The following is a 24668-nucleotide window of genomic DNA, read 5'->3' on the forward strand; positions in this document are numbered from 1 at the left end:
CATGCTTTCAACTGCCTTCGCCATAAGGCAAAGGTTAGAAACTGGGCGATAGTTCTTAAAGAGAGCCGGATCCAAGGCAGGCTTTTTGAGGAGGGGTCTCACCACCGCCTCCTTCAAGGCAGAGGGGAAGATTCCCTCTCTCAATGAAGCATTAATTACTGCCTGGAGCCAGCCTCGTGTAACCTCTCGGGAGGTCGAGACCAATCAGGAGGGACACAGGTCCAGCAGACACGTGGCGGTGCTCAATCTAACCACAATCTGGTACCCATCATCAGGAGTCACAGGCTCAAACTCATCCCAGATAACATACTCAGGACCAGTCCCCCTCAACTCAACGGACCCTGCCCAGTCAGAGTCCAGGCCCTCCCGAATCTGAGCGATTTTATCCTATAAATATTGAGCAAATTCCTCAGCCTTACCCTGCAAAGGATCATCCCTCACTCCCACATTAAGAAGGGAGCAAGTCACCCTAAACAGGGCGGCTGGGCGATTGTCCGCAAATGCAATAAGAGCGGAAAAGTGCGAGCATTTTGCTGCTTTTATCGCCACTAGGTAGGACTGAATATGAGTTCTTAACTGTGTTTGATCAGATTTGGACTTGCTAGTCCTCCAGCAGCACTCTAGGCGTCTTTTCCGGCGCTTCATCTCCTGGAGGTCCTCAGTAAACCAAGGGGCAACCCAAGTCAAAGGCTGTAAAGGCACAGTTCGGTCCAAGGCCCCGGCAGCCGCCTTATCCCAGGCCTCTACCAGGGCCTCAGCCGAGCCGTGTGCAAGGGAAACAGAAAAAGTCCCGAGTTCCATCTGGAACTTTTCAGGATCCATCAGGTGCTTGGGGCAGAACCATTTAATTGGTCCCACCTCCGTGCAGAGGGAAGTAGTGGTCAGAAAGTCCAGTCGAAGAAGAAAATGGTCCGACCATGATAAGGGATAGGTGGCTATATCCCCCATATGCAGGTCATTAAGCCACTGCCCAGAGACAAAAACCAAGTCAAACGTGTGTCCCCCACTATGAGTTGGGTCCTGAATTACCTGGGTCAGGTCCAAGGTTGCCATAGAGGCCAAGAACTCCTGAGCCAACTCCGATGATCCGCCGAGAGAAGGAAAGTTGAAATCCCCCAGAACCATAAACTTGGGGAATTCAACTGCCAACCCGGCTACTACTTCAAGCAGCTCAGGCAGGGCTGAAGCTACACAGCTGGGAGGCAGGTATGCAAGCAACAGATCCATCTGAACCCCTAAACCCAGAGGGACTCACACCTGCCTATCTGAGGAGAAGTGACCATTCGAGGTCTGAGGCTCTCTTTAACCACAACCGCCACTCCACCGCCCCTGCCCTGGGCCCAAGGCTGGTGAAGCACCCAGAAGCCTGGTGGGCACAGGCTCAGAGAGCGAGCTGCCCCCTTCTTGGCCCAACCAGATCTCCGTGATGCAGGCTAGGTCCACATTCTCCTCCTGAATAAGATCATAAATGAGCAGGGTCTTATTTACCACAGACCAGACATTGAACAAAACCAGCCTAAGTCCCAAACCCTGTGAAGCCTTATCACCCGGATTGCGAGAAGGGTAATGAGGGTTGGGACCAGCAACTGTCTGAAGGTAACGGATGCATGCCCCCTGGGTGCGGCCAGACCTTCTGCTCCCACCATACCTGCCCCTCCCAGTCACCGTAATGATAGAATAACCCTCTGTTCCCTTCAGAGTCCTATCTTTCCCCACCCCTATTTCCCCCGCCCCATACCAATCGGACTGTCCAACCCCCTGTCCAGCGAGGAGGGTGGACATGTCCGTGCAAGAAGATGGTCCTTCAAAATCCATAGCTGTGCTACCGAATGTGATCAAATACAATCTGTCCTTAGCCTCCCCTCAGTCAGCTCAGCTTTATCCACAACAGAAGGCCTTAACATGGGCCTCCGGAAGTCAGGCCTCATGTCCTCCATAATTCACACCGCCCTCTTACGGCTGGAATGAAGGCCATCGTCCTCTCACGACAACAGCCAGCATGTCCTCCATAGTTCACCCCGCCCTCTCACGGTGGGAACGAAGCCATTGCCCTCTCACGGTGGGAACGAGGCCATTGTCCTCTCACGACAACAGCCGATGGATGGTAGGTGACCACAGTGGTGGATGAGCCAAAACACTTCCGGGAATAACCCCCGGGAAATTCACCATCTTCTCATGATGTCTCTCAGAGTGGCACTCCACAGAGGTCTCACGTTTCCATCCCTCACAAGGGAAAGGTAGAACAGCGACCGGGGAAAAAAAGGGGGATGTCCACGACTAGAAACTCTGATTAAACTCCAATTAATCAATCTCTCAAGGAAGAGAATGACGGCCTGGGGAACAGCAGTCTCTTTTCTTGCTTGCCATCCCTTCCCGCTCGCCGTCTCCCCAAGCGAGTTTCGATCAAACGTTTATGTTATTTTTCTGCAAGTCCGGGTGCTCCTTAAAAGCACGGCATTATTTGTGCTGCATTTAGTTCATTGCGCACAGCAATATTATCATGCAAAGTCACTTTTCAATAAATAATAATTATAGTTATAGACTTCATAACTAGTAATTGTTAAAAGGGGATTTGTTTAAAATCCCCTTGGAAGCCATCTAAGTTGGTGGCCATCACCCCATGCTGCTCTAGCAATTTCACAGAGCTAATATATACTGTGGATAACATGTTTTCAGTGTTGTCTGTCTGTCTGTCTGTCCATCCGTCCCGCCCTCCCTCTCTCTCTCTCTCTCAATTTCCACAACCCAATTATGTACTCCATGCATTATTTTATAAATAAGCTCCTAGCAACCTATATCCACTATCCAGTTGCCTGTAGCTGGTTTCCAACTTTTATTTACTTGATACAATCAAGTTGCAAGGACTGAAACCTAACAATGGAAAAAGTGCAAGACACAATGGAGAGAGAGTAGAGCACTATTTCTCAATTTTGGCATACTGACTGGGAAATTTAAGATGGGAAATCCACACATCTTAAAGTCTCCAAGATTCAGAAACGCTAGTAGTATGAAGCTTTCTTGCTTCTTTTTTGCATAGTTAAAAGTCACAATTTTTAGTATAAAAGTAGCATTTCTCCTTTCATGATATTGTGACTTGCTTTAACCTTCAGTTTCCACATCATTGTTGTCCAATCTCAAACCCTAAAGACATCTGATTCTACAATAAAAGGACAAACAAATATTTTTTCACAGGGTGCCCTGTGAAGGAAGCACAAAAGATTTTTAATAACTCAGACATTTGGGAAATAGTTTCTATGTTGGTCATGTGTTGCAGTGACAAACATCACCAACGAAGTATAAGCAACCAAATAACTAATGACTAATTTATACAAAGGAGTGCTGGACTTACAATTTTAAGTCATTTAGGGACTTATTGTGTCTGTCTACTTTGTTGATTTCAGGGATGTCAAACTTGCATTGTCAAGGAGTCATCATGTGATATATCATGACTTTTTTCCCCTCCACTAAACCGGGTGTGGGTGTGGCCAGCGCATGATGCATCTGGCCCGCAGGCCGCAAGTTTAACAGCCCTGCTGTACACGCACCAGAAAATCTGGACTAACTCATGGCATAAAGTAAAGCAAAAGAACATTCATATTTACCTCATTAGCACACAATCCGATAGCATCAGAACAGTCATATTCATCCTTATCACAGCAAAATTGGCAACTAAATATCTTTCTCATACCTATCTTCTCACCTGATAACATGTTGTCTGTTTTTAGTGAAGGAAACTTCAAAGTCATTTCATGCTTGTGACTGTGGATCATCAGATGGTCCTCTGTTGGAAAGCGCTGTTGGGTAAAGACAATGAAAAGTTTCAGCTCTTGAAATAAGGGCTGGAAATTGATTTTTTTTTTATTTTTAATTTTAATATTCCAAGCATTAAAATGACAGATAAGGAATGTGAGGAATGAGTAGAATTAAATGATAGAAGCAACTATGACTGAAAGTTTTCTTGTTACTTAAATATTACTGTTTAAAATAATATTTCATGAGTCGCTGTTGTAAACCAGCCAGTTACTTAAGTGGAATAGAAATTTAATAAATAAATAAATTATACATTTTCCAAAGAAAAGTTTTTATTTTGTGGTTTTTGCTTTTCTGTCTTTCTCTTTGCTACTGGTTAATAAATTTTGGGATATACAATCTTATGAACATATTTGAAAATTATCTATTGATATTATTATCCCTTGAAAAAATGTCTGCCAATGGCTGAGGCAATGATTAATGGATCTGTATGAAATGTTCAAAAGTGGTTTTTCTTACAGCAGATCAGATGAAGCTGAGCAAGCATTAAATTATTTGTGTGCTCAGAAAGGAGAGCACCAACAGCTTTGAAGATTGTCCCTTGTAGCTACACAAGGGTTCAGAGGCCATACATCAGCTGGGACTATGTCCTTTGCATAACACTCTTTTCAAGTCCTTTGCACATCCAATTATTTAATATTACTTCATGCATATGAGACTATACCTTTATAAACATACTCTGGGATTTTTTTTAGAAGTTGAGTATGTCAGGGAACAAAGCAATGCTACATAGGAAATTGGAGGAGGTCTCCTTCAGAATTATCTGGCTTTAATTCTTCCAGGACACCAGGCAGGAAAGGATGATTATCCATCCTAAAAAGCATCATCAAGTGTTCTGTTTTTCAGATGTTTCCTTCATGATAACTGTTATTTAACCTATGGTCTAATCAATCTTAAAACTCAGATTGCATTAATGTAATTAAATATTTTATTATTTATTTATTTATTTATTTATTTATTTATTTATTTATTTATTTATTTATTTTTCATTTATTGACTACCCGTCTTGACTACTGCAACACTCTCTACCTAGGGCTGCCCTTGAAAACCATTCGAAGGCTTTAACTGGTGCAGAATGCGGCCGCGCGGGTTGTGATGGGAGTGTTCCAACACTCCCATGTTACACCCCTCCTGCACGACCTGCATTGGCTACCGGTTGTCCTTCGGGTGAGGTTCAAGGTGATGGTTATCACCTATAAAGCCCTTCATGGCCTAGGCCCGGGATACTTGTCGGACCCCCTGCAGCCAGCAACAATCTCCAATCTCCTGGTGCATTCCCACAGACAGGGCCTCCTCAGGGTGCCGTCAGCCAGACAATGTCAGCTGGCGACTCCCAGGGAGAGAGCTTTCTCTTTGGGCACACCCACCCTTTGGAGCCAACTTCCTTTGGAGCTTCGGATGCCCCCTGACCTTCGCTCGTTCTGCCGGGATTTGAACACCTGGTTGTTTCGGAGCCTGAACTGATGGGGGGGGGGGGTCTTAAAAGTTTTAAATTGATTTTAAACTGTTTTAATTTGGACTTTTAATTTCATATTTTTTTACTGTGCAATTGTGCATTTTATTGTTGTGAGCCGCCCTGAGTCCATTGGAGATAGGGCGGCATATAAATCACATTAAACTTAAACTTAAACTTAAATTTCTATGCCGCCCAACTCTCCGAGGACTCTGGGCAGCTTACAACAATAACAGTATGAACAATATACAATAAAAAAATGTTTAAAAAAACAAACCCATCACACTGCTCATGGCCAGATCTCACAAGATCACAGTGGTGAGATCAATGCCCCAAGCCTGCCGGAAAAGCCAGGTTTTCACCATTTTCCGGAAGGCCAGTAGGGTGGGAGCAGTCCGGGACTCAGGAGGTAGCTGATTCCAGAGAACCGGGGCAGCCACAGAGAAGGCCCTCCCCCACGGACCCACCAGCCAACATTGTTTAGCTGACGGGACCCAGAGGAGGCCAACTCTGTGGGCTCTTACCGGTCACTGGGAGCTATGCGGTAGAAGACTGTCTCGAAGATAGCCTGGCCCTAAGCCATATAGGGCTTTAAAGGTAATAACCAACACCTTGAATTGTGACCAGAGACTGATAGGAAGCCAGTGCAGCTCACGAAGGATTGGTGTAACATGGGAATACCTAGGTGCACCCATAACAGCTCAAGCGGCTGCATTCTGGACCAACTGTAGTCTCCAAACACTTTTTAAGGGTAGCCCCATGTAGAGCGCATTGCAATAATCCAACCGTGAGGTGACAAGGGCATGAGTTACTGTGAGAAGAGCCTCCCGATCCAGGTAGGGTCGCAATTGGTGTACAAGGCGAACCTGTACAAAGGTCCCCTTAGCCACAGCTGCCAGGTGTTGCTTTAATCTCAGCTTTGGGTCAAGGAGGACACCCAAATTGCAAACTCATTCTGAGGGGGACAGCTTCTCCCTCCCCAGGGCTAAGGATGGACAATCAACATGGTCCTTGGGAGGCAATACCCACAGCCACTCGGTCTTGTCTGGGTTAAGTCTGAGCCTGTTGACTCCCATCCAGACTCTCACAGCCTGGCACATCACCTCCACTGCTTCACTGAAATGATGTGGGGTGGAGATATACAGCTGGGTATCATCGGCATACTGCTGATATCATACCCCGTATCGTTGGATGATCTCCCCCAGCAGTTTCATGTAGATGTTGAATAGAAGGGGAGAGAGGACCGAGCCCTGAGGCACCCCACAAACGAGGGGCCTAGGGGTCAACTTCTGTCGTCCTATCAACACCGACTGTGACGGACCAGAGAGATAAGAGGAGAACCACCGTAACACGGTGCCTCCCAGTCCCAACTCCCTTAGTCGGCCTAGTAGGATACCATGGTCGATGGTATCAAAAGCTGCTGAGAGGTCAAGTAGCACCACGATAGAGGAATGACCCCCATCACGGGCTCGCCAGAGATCATCCATCAGTGCGACCAAAGCAGTTTCCATGCTGTAGCCAGGTCTGAAGCCAGATTGAAAAGGGTCCAAATAATCTGTTTCATCCAATGTCCGTAGGAGCTAAAGTGCCACCACTTTCTCTACAACCTTCCCCACAAAGGGTAAGTTGGAGACTGGATGAAAGTTCTTTAATTCTGCTGGGTCCAAGGAAGGCTTCTTGAGGAGGGGCCTTAATGAAGAAATGTTTTTTAGGGCTATAGTTTGGTTCGGTATGTAAATTGCTATGAGGCACGCTCATTGATACTAAACAGAATAGCCATATTTATTATTAATTTGTATTTTATGGCATGAAGTTGCAAGGGGAAAGGGCACTTTAAAATGATACAATAAAATTTGAAATTATGATAGGGACATGTTAGCATGATGGAACTCTACTACAGCAGGTTTAATTTGCAGGTTTAATTCACCTGTGAACAGCCTGGGGCACTGCAGACAAAAGGTCTCTCTTGTTCCAAATTCATTTTTGATTCTTCATAAATCTACACATTAAAAGAAAAAGCGGGAATGAAAAAAAAACATAAATATAGCCATCCATAGCTTTAGCAGATATGGAAAATACAGGCCAGCCTTCCCATCTGGTTTCTGCAGATGTAATAGATTATATATTTTAACCACCTGGTTACTGTGGTTGGAAGTTAAAATAAATATTACAATAGCTTAGGTACATTCATGAAATGCAAGTTGGATATGTTTGCATTTAAGTCTGCATTTTAACATTGACTTTCCCAACTCATTTATTTTTTTAAAAACTTACTTAATAACCGAAATACAGTAATACCTATGTTTTCTAAATTTTTCAGTGCAAATTTACCAATTAGAAAGGATTTACAAAAATTTATATTTGGAGAAAGTGTGACAAAAACATGTTCTATAAGGGGAAGTTGTAAAAATATGTTTGTTAGAAGACATAAGTTCCAAGCATATACATGAAGAAAATGTCTATGATTTAATATAAAAATTTTTAAAATATTTTTTTTAAAAATAAAAGAAGTCTATATTTATATAGACTTCTAAAAAGATATTAAATGTATAAATAGGTATGAATAAATTTAAGAAAGGGCAGAAAAAATAGGACTCAAAGTTGAAACTCTCAACCATTCCCATCAAAATATTATAAGGTTTCAGAGTGAAAAGTGCATAAATACTATATTACTCTGAAAGAAGGATGACCTTAATTTCCACATTTCTGAAAATTGAGAATTAGTTTCATTGAGAAGAAGCTCCTATAAACAAAGATGGCCCTTCAATTTTTTTAAAACAAAAAATCAGGGGAGAGACTAATTTGTTTATGAGTACAGCATCTGAATACTGTATTTGAATTTCTGTGTGGAAAACATGGTGTCTATCTGCAAATAAACCTTTGGCTATTGGAAAATTGCTTGTCATGTTTTAGTCTAGAAAATGCTTTGTTTTTATTTGTTCATCTACATAGATGAATAGAAGTGGAGACTATCATTTAAAACTTATTAGTTTTTCATTCCAACAGTTTTCCATTTGGTAAACTTCAATTTTATACTTTGAAACAATTTTACAGTAATACTGTTTTATAATAATTTAAAAACAAATTAAATAGAATATTTTTCATATTCTCTTCCATGTGTAGTTTTGTGCTATTTTGGGATTTACAATTCTGACTGATGCAGCAAATTCCTTTTCTCTGAAACAGATTGGGATCTTCCCAAATTTCACTGCTGTGACCTGGCATCCTCTTTCAGTTGGAAGTTACTGCATAGATTTCAACTTCTAATTATAAAAATATCAAAATATTCATTACTTCAACCAGTAAAAAAATACAATGGTTACTATGGTACTCCAGCATCTAAGACATTGAAAAAAGGAGAATTATCGTGGTACATATTGATGCTTCCAAAATTACCAAAAGCTCTTGATGGAATCTTTGCATAGATTAACAATGTCTTTGTTACCTGATCCAGTCGCAGATATGTCCAAACCAAATACTGAACAAATGCATGTGAAATAAATTAACTCAATTGACTACTTATTGTCTTAAATCATTATTAACAAAAGTCAAGTCTGCCATTATTTCTTTGAAACAGATTCGCCCACTCTTCAGTTGAATTGGCTTACATGGAATCTATGAGAGAAAGATAGATGCTGCATAGGGATATTGTATGTCATAAAAAATGTATGTGAAAAGTGTACTCAGATCACAATTTGTAAAATCATATCATTACTATTTTTTATTTGCTTTCCAGTTTGGTGGAGCTGATAATCAAGAGAAATTTACCTCAGTTTTCTGATGCCTTTAATTAACTGGAGATGTTTCTTTTAGAAATAGGCTGATCTGCCAAGTGAATCCTACAGCTATATGTTTGTATCAAATGGAATAACTGATTTATTCAATGTGCAAAATGGTTGCTTCTCATTTTGTTCAACTTTTAGAATGTTTTGTATTAACAAAACTTTGAGAAACTTACATTTTACATTTATCAAGAGAGGGAACCAAGATGACTTGCTTACATTCTTCAGTTGCAGACCAAGGAAAGGGTGTCCAAGGAAGAGTCCTCACTGTTTCAATAGTATTTTCCTCTAATAACACTATTTAAGAAAAAAGGAAATTGTTTAAAAAAAGTCATTTCATCCATTTTAGACAGAAAAAAACATGTTTTGATTACAGGGTAAATAACAAAGAGGAGCAACAAGTTATATTCTTACTGAAACTGACATTAGAGCTGAATATTTTTTAAGATATAGAATATCTTAGAATTGTAATAATAGAATAGAATTGTAAGGACCTTGGGGGTCTTGAAGTCCAACCCCCTGCACAAGCAGAGACCCCATGCCATTCTGGACAAATGGCTCTCAATATCTTGTTAAAACTCTCCAGTGGTGGAGTACCCACAGCTTTTGGAGGCATGCCATTCACTGATTAATTCTTCTCAGTGTCAGAAAATTTTCCTTAGTTCTAGGTTAGTTCCCTCCTTGATTAGTTCTCATCCATTAGTTCTTGTCCTGCCCTCAGGTGCTTCAAGGAACATCACCAGGCACTGAGGGGCTGTGACAGCTCCTCAAATATTGGAAGACAACCCTAACCGTAGACTTAAACAAAACCTTGGAGTACCTTACAAGAATGCTTTCCTCCATGTAGATATAATTCCATTGAGGACTACACTTTGAGTACAGTTGGTCAGCTGGTAGTGATGCTGTCTATCCCACATTTTTTATCTTTCCAAGAAGTAGTTTGTGGTCTAATGTGTCATAAAAAGCCATAGCAATAGCATTTAGCCTTATATACTGCTTCATAGTACTTTACAGGTCTCTAAGCAGTTTTACAAAGTCAGCCTATTGCCTCCAATAATCTGGGCCCTCATTTTACCGACCTCGGAAGGATGGAAGACTGAGTCAACCTTCAGCTAGTTAAATTTGAACTGCCAAATTGCTGGCAGCTGGCAGTGAGTAGAAGTAGCCTACAGTACTGCATCCTAACCACTGAGCCACCACAGCTCATGAAACTAATAGTATATTTTTTAAAAGAATAATGATTGGAGGGACAGAAATCACACTGAATTGTTTTTCTATCCAAAGGCATACACTCCGTGGTAGTAAAAAAGCACTTTTTTTTTAAAAAAGGCTGTATTTTGTTTTATTTGGTATATAGTAAAGACATTATTTTTTAAAAAAGACATGATCATGGAACCTAGAACCCAGGACTAAGTGCACACCACTATTGCATACAGTTCATTAAATCAGATAGGATAAAATCATATTCTGCATTATTATAATACAGATGTGTTATGCCCTGTGTGCATGTGGGTGGGGAGCAGTTTTCCAATTAATTTCCCACAGTTTGGAGATATTCAAATGCTTTTTTGTTCTCCAGAATTTTGCCACTGCCTATCAGGCTACAATTAAGCAAAGAATACCATATGCTCTAAGACAAGATTTTTCAACCTTAGCAACTTTAACATGTGTGAATTTCAACTCCCAGAATTCCCCAGCAAGCATGTGGGAGGTTTAAATCTACAAATCTTAAAATTACTGAGGTTGAGAAACACTCTTATAAGGTGTCATTTGGGCTATCAAAACATTGTAGACATTTTTTTTTTGAGGTTTCTTAGGTCAAGTAATGGTCTTCATAACCATTGCATATCTACTCCTTAAAAGACAATGGTTGCATGCATTATTTTTGGTGATTATTTTCCCCTATCTGTACTTTGTTATGCCTATTCTGAAAGGATTTCATTCTCTCTGAGATTTATAAATTGTAAGTGCTCTTCTAGATCTTTCTGTGACTTAGAACATGGCTCCCTGAAGGACTGTCTTCTAATGAGCCTGTTTAGACAAAGCTATCAAAGAATTTCCAAATTTGAGCTTATTGTTAGGCAAAAAGGAAAAGCTCCTAAATGTTACTCAAATCTTTCTTTGGAACACATTCAGTCTTTATTTTCTCTTTTCAAAAACGCTATCATATAACAATGTTAATTGACCCTTTAGAATTATTAAATAATATTTGCTGTTTTTTGAAAGTGTTACTGTCTTATTACTATATGATTTTTAAAATATTTTTTTATTATTTGTATACCTTTTAGGTATAGAAAGAAACCTTTTTTAGAAAGATGGCATTATGACATTTTAAATAAATAATAAATATAATCATGCTTGCTACAAATAAATTGTGCTGGACCTATTATTTTTAGAACTGCAATGTTAAACATACATAATGTCTTTCTATTTTTAAGTTTTTGCTACTGTTGTGAGGAATTTTGAGTTTATCAGGTCATAGTGGGTGACTACGATCAACCATTTAATCACATGTCTTAAACTGGTTTGGTGATTTGTTTACCTCTTAATATGAATTCAGTACAGATGAGTTAGTTACTCCAGGCTAAGAACCTTAGCAAAGGATCAAGTGTTCTTCTGTTTTGGGTCAAGGTGATTGATCTACAAGAAAATGATATTGAAAATAATGACATTTCACATTATCCAACACATTTACTTCAGTATAAATCAATATAAATAAATAAAGGGAATCCAAATAATAAAAATCATTAGGACAACACTAAGCCAACCTATCAGAAATAATGTAGATGTAATTTTGTTTGGTGATGCAGGTGACCGCATTATTGTAGCCTGAACCATCACTCCAACCGTATCCTTCATGTTAAAATGATATGGCAAACATATGCCCAAACATTCAAGTGCTTTGAAGTCAAGTTTAATATAATGAAAAAGAAAAAAAGGAAAGATTTTCTCTAAATGAGCTTGACTATAGGGATTATACTGATACTTCCGTGTAATATTCTCAGTCAAAATACATAAGTATTTTTTCCAGGTCTCCTTCTGCAACATCTTTAGCTCCAAGATTTCTTGATAATGTATAATCCTGGTTCAAGCAAGTTTACTTAGTTTTTATTTTCAAAGATGAATTTATCTCAGCTAGGTGCTATGAACTGCTGGTCTAAACTGAATCAAGGCTAATTCACACATTCTCTGGAAAGCGGGGGGGGGGGAAGCATTTGGCTCCACAAATTAGCTCTGCATATTTTTCATACATGTCTGATGTGTCTCTGATACATATTTGGTCCAATGGCAGTTTATTTATTTATTTGTTTGTTTGTTTGTTTTAATTTATATACTGCCCTTCTCTAGCAGAACTCAGGGCGGTGAACAGCCAGAATAAAACAGAACATACAAAATTTAAAAACAGTTTAAAAAATAATTAAATATTTTTGGCCACAATTTAAAACAACCCAATTAAAATCAATTAAATTTAACTGAAACAGTGGGATCAAGCCAGCCCAGCTAGGTGAAATAAATAAGTTTTCAGGGCCTGACGAAAAGTCCGGAGGTCTGGTATTGTGCGTATCTCTGGGGGGTTAATGTACAGCACATGAGTAGATGTGAATATACTGGAATACACTTAAATATACAAGTAAAAAATAATAATAATCCTATTGCAAAACATATCAAATTCTGTTGAACTATTAATTGAGCTATTTATCTGCTACCTTGATTCCCCAAAGTGGGGATCTGTTAGCTATTCATCTGCTACCTTGATGGGTACATTTGTTAGAGATTAATGTAAAAGAAAATGTAGAATTTGACAGAGCCGATTACAACACAGTAATTAAGGGATGGATCAGATGGCTAGTAGAATCTAACCAAGCTAGGCTAACCAAGCTAAAAGGACGAAACTTCTTTAATAATTGGATGGGAGACTGCTAGGATATTCAAAGGCTATAGTATAGACTAGGAAGTCAAGATGACAACATGAAGATGTCCATTGACACCTCAATTCGAGTAGGAAACTTTATTTTCCTATAAGGAGAAAGAGAGAGGGGGAATTGGGAGAGAATCATTCTTCAGCAGATCTATGCTTAATAAACATCTGGACAATATTAAACTTGATTTTGGTTAATTAGAACAGAATAGACAATCCCAATGAGCAATCCCACTAGACCACAAAGAAACACTAAAAAAACAAATGAAGCAACCCACCACTTTGTTGCAATGATCATCCGTGCAATAATTTTGAGACTGTTTTTCCTCTTTGCTTTGCATACTATCCTTCTTGATAGCGCAACACAAATTTACCATCACACTATCACTGGTAAGGAATGGTGTAAAATAATTAGACCTAAGAAAGCTCATTTTGTTTTCCATCTTGAAACTAAAACAAACAGCAAAATAAAATATCCACAAAAATCTGTATGACTTTATGGCTAAGAATATCACACAGGCTTGCTTCCTGTTCCAATGTTATTCTTGAAGTGGGCTGTAGTCAGAATCTGATTTTCATTGAGCTATTATTATTTGCAGCTGTGTGACCTTCTTAACCCTGTTTCGAAAGTGACATTTCAGTCCTTAGTTTCAAACTGGCTGAATTTTCAACCTTGTGATTAACCCTAAAATAAAGGATAGGCTAATTGTTATGCAAACCTCCAGTGTAGGTCAGAAGCTCGGTCTTACATTTTTGCTATGTCTGTTTATCTGCCTATTCATCCATTCATGTAGAAACAAACAAAATTTTAGTGGAATGTGATATCCAGATGGATTTGCAGGAAAAATATCTAACTATGAGTGGAGAAAAATCCTGGTTTCTCAATCATCCATGTCATGGTTGTCCCAAAGTTGCCTTTTCAAAAGGCAACTGGACTTTTTCTGTTTTTTCTCAAAGACGTCTCACTTTTCATCCAAGAAGCTTCTTCAGTTCTAACTGAATATAAATCCTTCCATTCCTACCATCTAGTCAGAACTGAAGAAGTTTCCTGGATGAAAATGAAAGGTCTTCCAGGAAAAACAAAGAGAGTCCAGTTGCCTTTTGAAAAGCACCTTTAGGATATCTAATGCAGTATTTCTCAACCTTTACAACTTGATGGTGTGTGGACTTCAACTCTAGTGTGTTGCGTAAAACCAGCCGCTCAAGTTTATAAGTCATGGTTTATAAAAGATGTGGGAAATCATGTTCTTTGGAGCCATCGGAACCAGTCCCAGATCAAGCCACTGAAATTTTCAACTGTTAAGAGTTTAATTTGCCCCTACCATTTATAAAATAGTGAAAATGTTGGGCTTCAGGCATATATTTTCTCTTGGCTCCCAACCACTCCAAAATGCTCAGGCAAACCCTTCCAAAATCACATTTTGCCATTCTTGTAATGTTACAAGCATCCCCTGGTGGTTGTTTGAGGCTTACAATCATAGATTGATGTGTCAGAGTGTGCACAGTGTGACTAAGTGAGACAACCCAGGAGCAATTCAACACACAGAGGTTTTAATAATAAATAGTGGTTTATCTGTACAAAAGAATGTACATACACATACTAGGCAAAGGTCAAACAATCAATCAGTAGTGAAGAACAGCTACAGCAGGGAAGAACACAAGGGGAGAGAGATACTCCCCAAAAGGGCCTCTCTTATAATACAGACTCTTAAAGTGGTAACAGTCAAATAACTTGCTTCACTCGCACATGCCCCATCCACACATGTGCCCAGCCTTCCGCACATGCGCTTTTCTGGAGTGTGTGCTTTTTGTGCATGGACCCAGCCTCGAAAACATGCCTAAATAGGGTGGCATAGAACTGGAAGGGTGGGCGGATCCTCACCCACGATTTCTGCTACCAGTTTGGGCGAACCGGTCTAAACCAGCTGAATACCACTTCTGCCTGACACGATGGTTTAAATCATCAATCAGTGAAAAGAACCCAATTGAAGCACCCCAGACAAATGGCTGTCTAGTCTCTGTTTGAACACATACAGTGAATAGAATTCCATGGTTTCTCTAGTTGTACTTTTGAACAGCTTACTCTCAGAAATTATTTTTCTAATGTTCAGTTAGAATCTGTCTTCTTGTAACATAAATATATGTAATAAAGTGGTAATTCTCTGGTTCACAATGGTTATTTGTTTTTCATTAGGTTTACAGCAGGGGTGTCAAACTCAATTTCATTGAGGGCCACATCAGGGTTGTGTTTGACTTCGGGAGGTCAGAGTGGACATGGTCATGGTAGCTTGATGTCACTTGTGTCGGGGTGCCTGTGGTGGCCTGAGCACTCTGCCAGTGAAAACAGGCTACCGAGCTCTGTTTTCAGCTGCAACAGCCTACTGCAACCCTCTGCCAGTGAAAACAGAACTCACGAGGGCCACCTGCGGCCCTCCCAAGTTCCATTTTCAGCTGCGACAGCCTCCTGCAGCCCTCTGCCAGTGAAAATGGACTCGTGAGGGCCACCCATAGCCCTCCCGAGCTCCGTTTTCACTGGCAGAGGCACCGCAGGCCAGTCCTTCGTTATTTACAGGGTGGCCCTGTGGGCCAGATCTAAGCACTCCGTGGGCCAGAGCTGGCCCTTGGGCCTTGAGTTTGACAAACCTGGAAGAGGGAAAAAATTCAGGGAAAACTCATTTACAATTGCGTTCATTCAGGAACAAATTCAGTTGCAAATATGTTCATTAACCATTGCTAAACAAACCAAGTCTTAGTACAGTGTGGAAGGAAGCTGAAGGTTTCCATCCAGATGTTCATCATGTATCATTGCAGGTGTTTATCCTAATTCTAGAGACAAGGAGTACAACAACCGAAATCCAATTTTCAGTTTTGAGAATTCAGTCAGCATTTCTCAGACAGTTTCTTTCCTATAGAAAGGCCAAGAAACTGGCATTGGTTCTCCACATAATAGTGGAGAAAAAGTTAGAGAAATAACACATTTGAGATACAACTTCGGGTGGCTCTCAGCCTAGTTTTGCCCATGTTGGCCAGGAATAATTTGTGAAGAACTAATCACAATTCAGATCTAACAAATCTGAATCATTTATCTGAACTGTAAACCACCAGATTACACACACACACACACACACACACACACACACATACACACACTGAATTTCATCCAAACTTTCCTCATATTTAGCATTTGGAGCAAGATGTGTTTTGTTCAAACAATGCTAAATGCTTTTGAGAAAAGAAACAAAATAGGAAACAGGAATCCTTGCCTTGAAGGTGAAAAGAAAGTGAATATGTTTAAGCACAAAGCTCATGCCAGCTTGGAACCATAAAAACTATAATTAACTCCTACACTTGCATTTTAATTTATATTGTCAGTCAGATCTGTCCTGCTTTATATACAATAATGACCTATATATTTATATTGAAATAGGGAGCATTCTAATAAAATAAAGTGTGCTTGGGTAATATTCTAATATCTTTAACTATAGTATTAATTCTATCTTCCAGAATATAAACTACCTGTTTTGTGCCATTGCCTACAAAAATCCATGCCACAATAAACTCATTAAACTCTCAAGACCATTAAATGCTCCTTAATGGTCTCTCTTTGGGCCATTAGTCCAAATTAATGGCGAATTTTCTAGAATTTGTCAAATAATAGCATAGTTCAAAATGGAGAGACAAAGAGTTAGGCAAATTTTGTTACCAGCTTCTGCTGGTGTGAGAAAATCCTCACTTCAGTTTTCAGGATCATTGCAATGAAATGGAGTATGGTATTTTCCTTCTGTCCAGCTAAAGTGTTTGTTTTAAAAACAGCCAGCATCAAGATTTCCACATGTAGACATAAGGATTCATTATTGCACATGTGGCTGTTATAATTAAGGACCTGTCACACATATTAAAATATTTCCAAATGGGCCTGAGTTCTTGGAATAATTCCACATTTGGAATTCCCTAAGTAGGTCTTAGCATGATCGAAAGCTGGCATTTAAATTTTCAATGATGCTTTGGTGAAATTGTATATAATTATATATACGTAGTGCCAATATACAAAGATGCAATCAAATTGGAGTATATTAAAAAGGAGTATCATTTAAAAGCTTTTCTTATAAATACATTTTTCCAAGAAAAACCCAATGAGTAAAAAAAACAAACATCATCACCTCAAACAATAAAGAACATATAAAATACAGAGTACAGGTGCAAATAGGTCTAAGGTCTGTCCCTCACATTAACTGCAACTTTTAACAACCATCCTGCATTGCTTACTGTAGAATCTAGATGTTAATTTGCAGTTTGAGACAACATAGTAAAAAAAAGAAAATTGCAGGGAATTAATTATAAGCACATAAAATAGGAAAATGTAAAGAGCATTGCTATAATTTATATCAGAATATAATTCTGTTTAGTTCTTGCATTCTTTTTTCACCATAAGGCCAAATGTAATAGTGCTTTACTTTGTGATCCCCAGCATATGTGTTTGGTGCTACATAATATGGCCTATAGCCATCATGATTAATAGCTACTGACATACCTTATCTTCCAAGAATGTATTTTATCTCACTCTTAAAGCCAATCAGGCTTGTGATCTTCTCTACATTCTATAAATTAAATATGTACTGAGTGAAAAAGCTCATAATTAAATTTATGGAATTTGTGGCCAGAAAATATGGCAGGAGTTAGAGAAGCATATTTAAATAATAAGAATAAATTGTTATAAGCTTCCTAGTAGTGAATACCGTATAGATGTAGAAGAGAATACATAAATTCTAACTAAATGTTATATCTAAGCTTAAGAACAAATTAGGAATATTAACTGGAAATCTAGAATTATCTGATGGGAACACATCGAATCTTTTTAAATTTTGCATGTTCAAATCATGGTTTTTGAAAAGAAGAATTTTTATTTGTTTAACTTTTGTGAATGGCATCAAGTCGAGGGTTGCTTTAAAAACCACTTAGAAATTGCAACTTTACAGAATTCTGCAGTTTCTCTGACAACTGACTTCAGATATTGAGAGCATGTTACACTGACAATGTAGGCTCTGCAGTTACATATTACCAATTCAGCTTCAGGCATAATCTAAGAGTATTGATTTATATCTGCAAAAGCACAAAATTAGTAGCCTGAATTGGCCCAGCCAACTAAAGCACTTGGGGAGGGGATATTCTCATGGGCCCACAGTTCTGGAGAGTGATGGGAGCCAAGGATAACAAGCACTGTTTATCAGGGGCAATGCTAGGGACATGGAACAGTGCCCTGGGAAGATCAGTATATTACAGCGTTCTTTTTGATGACTTTCAGAGATTGTTAAAAATCAAACTTTTCTGAACAGCATTTTAGTGCTATCTTTTACTTTTAATTATTATATGATTAGTATCATTATGTGACTAGTCTTATGTTGTTATCTCTGCTAGTGTGGAAGGGATTTGTTATTGTTTATCCACATGATGGGTTTTATTGATGATTTTATAGCTCCTGTGTATGTCATGCTATCCAGAGTATTTGGAGTTATTCAGTCTGGAAATTTGATAGCTAAGTCAACCAATAAATAACACAAATCCAAGTCATGTTCTTGAAACTAGATCAGATGCTTGAAAGTGAAGGCAAAATTAAGATTTGCCACTAATATTTTCTTGACCAAGCCCTAATACTGGACCAAATTCATCTGAAAGATAAATAGAAGAAAAAAAAAGACTGCAAGAGAAATAATATCAAGAAGAGAAAAAGAGAGAGAAATATATAGAAAAAGAAGTTTGTGAGATGGAAAACTAAAAAAATGGTCTCCTATAACATTTGAGTAAGTAATAGCTGTCCTGCTAATAGCTTAGTAGGCATAGACTTAGCTAATATTTCAGTGAAAAACTACCAGGAAATTTCAGAGATCTGAAAAAAAATCCTACACGTCAGTAAAAAAAAACATTTCTGCTTTATTTCAAGAAAATGCAATGAATCTTCAGGAACCAAACTTAAAAGAACAATTCCATATACCAATTACTATATGTGAGGCTGGCTTGCAATAACCCAGATGACTATTAGATGACAGCACATAATCAAGGTTTTCTATATCCCTTTTTTTGCTATTTAGAATCATCATGTTTTGCAGCTATGAACTGGTTAACAGTAGCAAAACATTTTCTGCTTAAGTTTTCTTTCATTTACAGCAAGGTTTCACCATATGTGGACATTCATGAAAGCCTTGGATGGGACCTCAGAGCTTTACAAAAAATTCTCCAGGAATTCTAATTTATAATTTAAAAAATGGGGGAAGATGAAAAACATAGAAGTTTATCAGCTAACTTTAATTCATTTAATTTTAAGTAAACACAATTAAATTTCAAGTTTGTCTTTCCTGATTTGTTAGGGCAGCCACTAGCCTGCCACTCAGCTGCAAATGCAGTCATTGGCCACCAAAAAATATTATGCACTCTTGCTCTCTCATCTTTGTATTTTGGGAATAATTGTAAATTGGATGATCAAAGTTACAATCTATGCTGGTTAATTTAACCTGCGGGGGTCATCTCAAGATTGCTTTGGCCAGTCCTGGAATGGCAGGGAATTATGTTTGTACTGTAAAGTCAGAGTTAAGTGAACAAACGTCTCTGAGAAGTTGAAAACTGCTAGTAAAAGCAACAGCTGAGAGAGGAAAGGCATAAATCAGACCACTGACAACTTTTTAAAGATATACATACAAAACATGAGACACTTTCCAGCATTTACCAATAGGGTGCTGTCAAAGTCTAGCCCTCATTTTTTACCAATGGGTTTGTGGCATGTGGAGTTGTGCTCTTGTGAGCAACAAGCATCATTACTGAATGCTAAGCAACTGTTCCTGTTGTTGTTGTTTGTCTAAAATACAAGAAAAATTTCTTTCCAAAAATAATATTGGAAAACATGATTTTTAACAAAGATGGTACTATAATTCCAGTATGCTAATTGCTTTAGTTTATAGTACCTAATGAGATAAAAGAATTTTCCTACCTTGAGTGCAAATAAATAGTCTAATATTTAGGAAAAGGAAAACATAAAAGCTATCCTGGGGAAAAACAACAAAACAAGCCTATTTTGCTGACTTTCATGCCAGGAGCAGATGCAGTGTTTTGTTTTTCAGTGCAAACTTTGAAAACATATCCAGGAATTTTTTTGCCTTCTAGTTTATCTTAAAATATTTGTGTGGTTTCTAAAATCAGCAAGGAATAGACTGTGCTACAATTATGAAATGGGCTGATCTCAACTTGTTTCAAATACTGTACAAGAGGAACTTAATAAATCATTTTGTCTTCTTTAAAGTAAACGTACTTAAAATCTTAAACAGGAGATTTGGGAATATAGTGTGATCATCCTGTGGCCATTATTCAATCTTCCCATTTTGTTTGGCAGAATGAAAATGCTCATATTTTCAAGGTTATCTACCATGCTGGTATAAAAAAGAAATACAGAAAATTGCAAGGTCAATTACACTTCTGAGTTATAGCTTTTCAACTGCCCACAACATCTACTTGAGTCCCCTAACTCATTTCTGGCATTTTGGGGAGGTGCCAGAATATAGCTGTATGTAACATGGAGCCCACATACAGGCAGAGGTTAGCTAATTGTAAGCTTCTGAGATTCAAACTAAAGCCTCATGCTTTAGTTCCAACTAGTATGCTCTGTTTTCATTTTTTTTAATCCAATAGGCCAGGAATGCAAAATTTGTTATTGATCTCCAATTCACATAAGTGTTCAGGGATAATCAAGGTTAGAATTCAGCAACACTTAGAAAGCCACAAGTTTGAAAATTTATTTTGTGACTTTCTTGGAAAAAAGCATAAAACTGCTGATTTAGGATCAGAAATGAGTACCATATTTAACATACTTTCAAAAATGGGGGGCGGGGTAGTGGATTTTGTTTATCACAAAAAGCAATGCTAATATTATTATATTACTATAAAGCGTATTCTAAAAGAGTGAGCTTAAATGCAAATTTTCAAGTTTAACTGGTTTGTAGACTGGGCTATAAATTATTCAAAGAACATATCCAGCTTTACTTCATAACTTCATGAAAGTTAAGCTCCAATTTTTACTTTGTTCTTGATAATAACTTCCAAATACATGCATGACAGGTGTCATAAGCACATATGTGAACATGAAGACTTGATTCTTCCCCAGTCATAAACAGCAATGCGACATACATTTTGCAACCTTAAGATCAGAAAGTATAAGAGAAGTGAATAAAGATTCGTTCAAATCAATAATTTTCATTTAAGAATTGATAAATGGGTGCTCTTAATTTTTCCTAATTTTTATACTATATGAATTTTATATTATACGAATCCAAATAACTTTCCTGTTAGTAAATGTATTTGGAGATCTCAGGGAGTGGACAAGATGCTGTACTTAGCTCTGAATAATCCAGAGAACAATACAGTGGCTGCATCCACTTGCTAGACTTCACTTCTCAGATGTATATACATAATATAAAATCATATTTTCACTGCTATGTGATGCTCAGCAACAATCCACTTGTACTAGGCAGTGGAGAATGCAAAAATCAAGGGACATGCCATCTGTACCCTCAATTCTCGCCTCATCTCTTTAGCTTTTGATTAATGTTGGCTTTCTATCCCATCTTTTCTTTAGGATGGTATACAACACACATTTTTCCCTCAGAACAATGATCCTATGAAGCAGATTGACCTCAGGGAACATGAATAGCCCCAATCAATCAGTGAGTTTGCATGTCTGAGGGTGCACTTAAACCTAAATCACTCTGCTGCCAGCTAAAAACCTTTACTCCTCCACTATAGTGCATTGCTTTTGGTGCAAGAGAAGAAGTGTGTTGTGGGGGGAAGCTGGTTATCGTTGAGGCAAAGACAAGGCTGCAGCTATGCAGGCAAAAAATGTGGAAAAAGAAATGGAGAAACCAAAGTTCCTTAGCTTCTGAGGGAGAACAAATCTCAGAAGGGGAGACAAGACAAGGGAGGAGTCCCTATCAATGAGACCTATCCTGTTGGGCTGTTCCAAAAGATGTACCATGAAACTGTCACAGCAGCATTTCTTCTGGGATGAAAGCCAAGCTGATTAACTTGTGGAATTAATTGACTTTATTTGCAAAGATAGCTGGAAATATCAACATCTTGTGGGGAAAATGCCTAGGTGGCACTAATCTCAAATAGGTATGTTTTTTTCAACCTTCTACACAGAGACTACCCCCTCTGTGTAGTCTCATAAAAGACTACAGCAGACAAAATACTTTTAGGAATGAGCAGAAAGGCTCTGACTATAGTCTGACCTGTTAAACAAAGAAGAAAGGGTATAGAGGCACATACGCACAGATACATTTGGGAAGACTTCAGGTAGATATTTTCTTACTTGATCTACTGAATTCTCACTTCTCCTGTTGCCTCACTAACCTACCTAATTCTTCCTCTTCTCTCAATTAACTTCATGCTCCTGCATTCTCATCACCACTACCTTTGCTAACATCATGTCCTATACTATTTCTTTTTAGACAGTGTTTTCTGGCACATATAAATGGAAGGACATGAAATAATGGCTGCTTCAGAGAAGCAGCTTCTTATTGTTTTCTCATTGCCCTGCTAACCATCCACCTACAAGCAATTGGATTGATTCGTATAACCAACACTTAAATACTAGTTTGTTTCATTTTCAAATGGCAGGCTTACAATAGGGGTAAGCACTGATATTTATTCTTGTTTCATTCCTTTTAAACACCTGCTGTTTCTATTGCTTAACTAAGTTTTTGTTTGGGTTGGGGGGGATTGCTGCCGTTCCATCATCATCACCACCACCACCACCACCACCACCATCACCATCACCATCACCATCATCATCACCATCATCATCATTAGTGTCTTATTGATGAGGGTAGGATAAAAAAGCCAAGATAGTGGTCACAATTATGCAAAGTCCCACTACCTCCTTTATTTGAGTCACAGAGTGTGATTTCCCCTGTGAATTTGCAATCATCATTTTGACTTTTTGTTGTGCACCCCATACCCGTGTTGCCACTGCTAACTGGACTTCTTCTAGACTGCCGCCATGGCTGCCATTTCCCCTTTTCTTAGGTCTGGCCTTAAGTGTGCAAAAGTATATGATGCTTGTGAGTCCATGGATGTGTATGTGGATGAGAAAGTGAACTCTCTGAATGTGCAGGAGAAAGAAAGAGACAAAAATGCTGCTGTAAATGAATTATAAACATAATGAGCCAGCAGGAATAGGTGTGACAAAAAAGGAGGCATGTATAGCAGGAATAACACATAAAAAGAAATGGAACTGAGAGAAAAGTGACTCCACACTAGAAAAGGACTGCTGTAAAACAAACACAAGTATATAAAGTATCACAAAAACATTAATTTGTTGAAGAGAACAGTAAGCTGCAGAAACTGGAATAGATAGAGATATAATAAATCAACCCTTCTGCTCAGAAAAGCAGAAAAATGATAGAAAAGAGATACATAAGCATTTACTATAAAGCATCTAAATCTAGTACTGAGTGTTAAATCTTATATGGAAAAAGGTGTTCGCTTGTCTTTAAGAGGATTCAAACAGCTTGAAAAGTAACTTTGCCCCTGCAAGAAGGTGCAATCCTTCTCTTTCAGTTTGATCCAGTGACTGCCAGGCATTTACCACAGGGCTACACTGGATGAATTCTCTGTGATAGGACCTTTAGCCAATTCTGCATATTTAACAAATTTGTTAAGTAATTAACTGAATGGATTTCTGTGCGCAAGGCCTCTCTGTAGATCATCAGAGGAGGTTGAAGAGTGTAAAATTCAGGGCAAGCACTTTCAACAGAAAGGCAACTCAGTAGATTAATTTGAGGTTTTCCTGGATAACAGGATGTGGCTGCAACTTTTAAGCTTGGCTCCACCAATTAGGGCAAGACAGAATCAGCCTCTAAGATTGTAGAATTGGAATTTCCCATTGGGCAGACAGCAAAAACAAACGGACTGCAGATCTAACAGACAAAATCTGCCCCCTGCAGATGCCTGTGGCAGAGGATCACTTGGCAAACTAATGAAAATGTGACAAGGAATTTTTGTTGAGATTGGAAGGTCTGTCTATTCCTCTTTTCTTTTCCTTTTGTCAAAAACATTGAGATATGCCCGAGAGCTATGTAATAGCATGGGTTTGCTTGGAAGAAGATATGATTACATGACTGAATTCGGATTGTTGTTGTTTTTTTAGTCTGTGTAGTGTAAATAATGTTTCTCTAATAAAGTATATCGTTAGAAATAATCATTACGAAATGGATTAAAATACCTCTCCAGAATACTGTGCACATACATTAAGCATAAAACAGGGAAAGTCAAAGACACACTACCAATTACAAAAATAATTTACTTTGCATCCATATGGATAGTGCAAAATCTAGCGAATATGAAGTTTTCTGTGCTAAATACTTATAGAAAAAAAGAATTCTACATGGAAATACAGAATCCAACAATTATTTAACTATTCTAATAAATGAAAGTATACCACTTCTCTATCTCCCAAATTTTTACACGTATGTGTAAAAAATATAAGATGGTTTTGTTTCCTTTCTTCAAAATTTGTCAGATTCAGTCTTTTCTTTGTGTCAATGTTCTTGCAAAAATGATATTATCAGTTACATGACTAAATAGAAAGTCACTATGACATTTTAAAAGTTTCTGTTAAACGTATGGGTGCAAAAATTATAGAACTGTTGATATGTTTATCTAT

At 38.4% G+C, this 24668-nt stretch overlaps 1 protein-coding gene across 9 annotated transcripts in view; it reads right to left on the reverse strand.

Moving 5' to 3' along the window:
• Positions 1-24668, reverse strand: part of CREB5 (cAMP responsive element binding protein 5) — a 266380-nt gene that overhangs the window by 189306 nt on the left and 52406 nt on the right. For 6 of the 9 annotated variants that reach the window (XR_015733985.1, XM_087892619.1, XM_034402318.3 and 3 more), the window contains 4 exons: positions 11588-11685; positions 9222-9342; positions 7191-7262; positions 3701-3794 (listed from right to left, as the gene is read on the reverse strand). Coding sequence is in view for 8 of the 9 variants with exons in the window: in XM_087892619.1 (XP_087748745.1) it covers positions 3701-3794; positions 7191-7244 (148 nt within the window). In the remaining variant the exon portion in view is untranslated. Of the gene's footprint in view, positions 1-3700; positions 3795-7190; positions 7263-9221; positions 9343-11587; positions 11686-24668 lie in introns of those variants that run through there. The other 3 variants (XM_087892614.1, XM_087892617.1, XM_087892616.1) reach the window with 2 other exon arrangements.

This window comes from Pantherophis guttatus, chromosome 4 (genome assembly GCF_059756535.1).
Source record: "Pantherophis guttatus breed Tessera chromosome 4, ASM5975653v1, whole genome shotgun sequence".
NCBI classification, from domain to species: Eukaryota; Metazoa; Chordata; class Lepidosauria; order Squamata; family Colubridae; genus Pantherophis; species Pantherophis guttatus.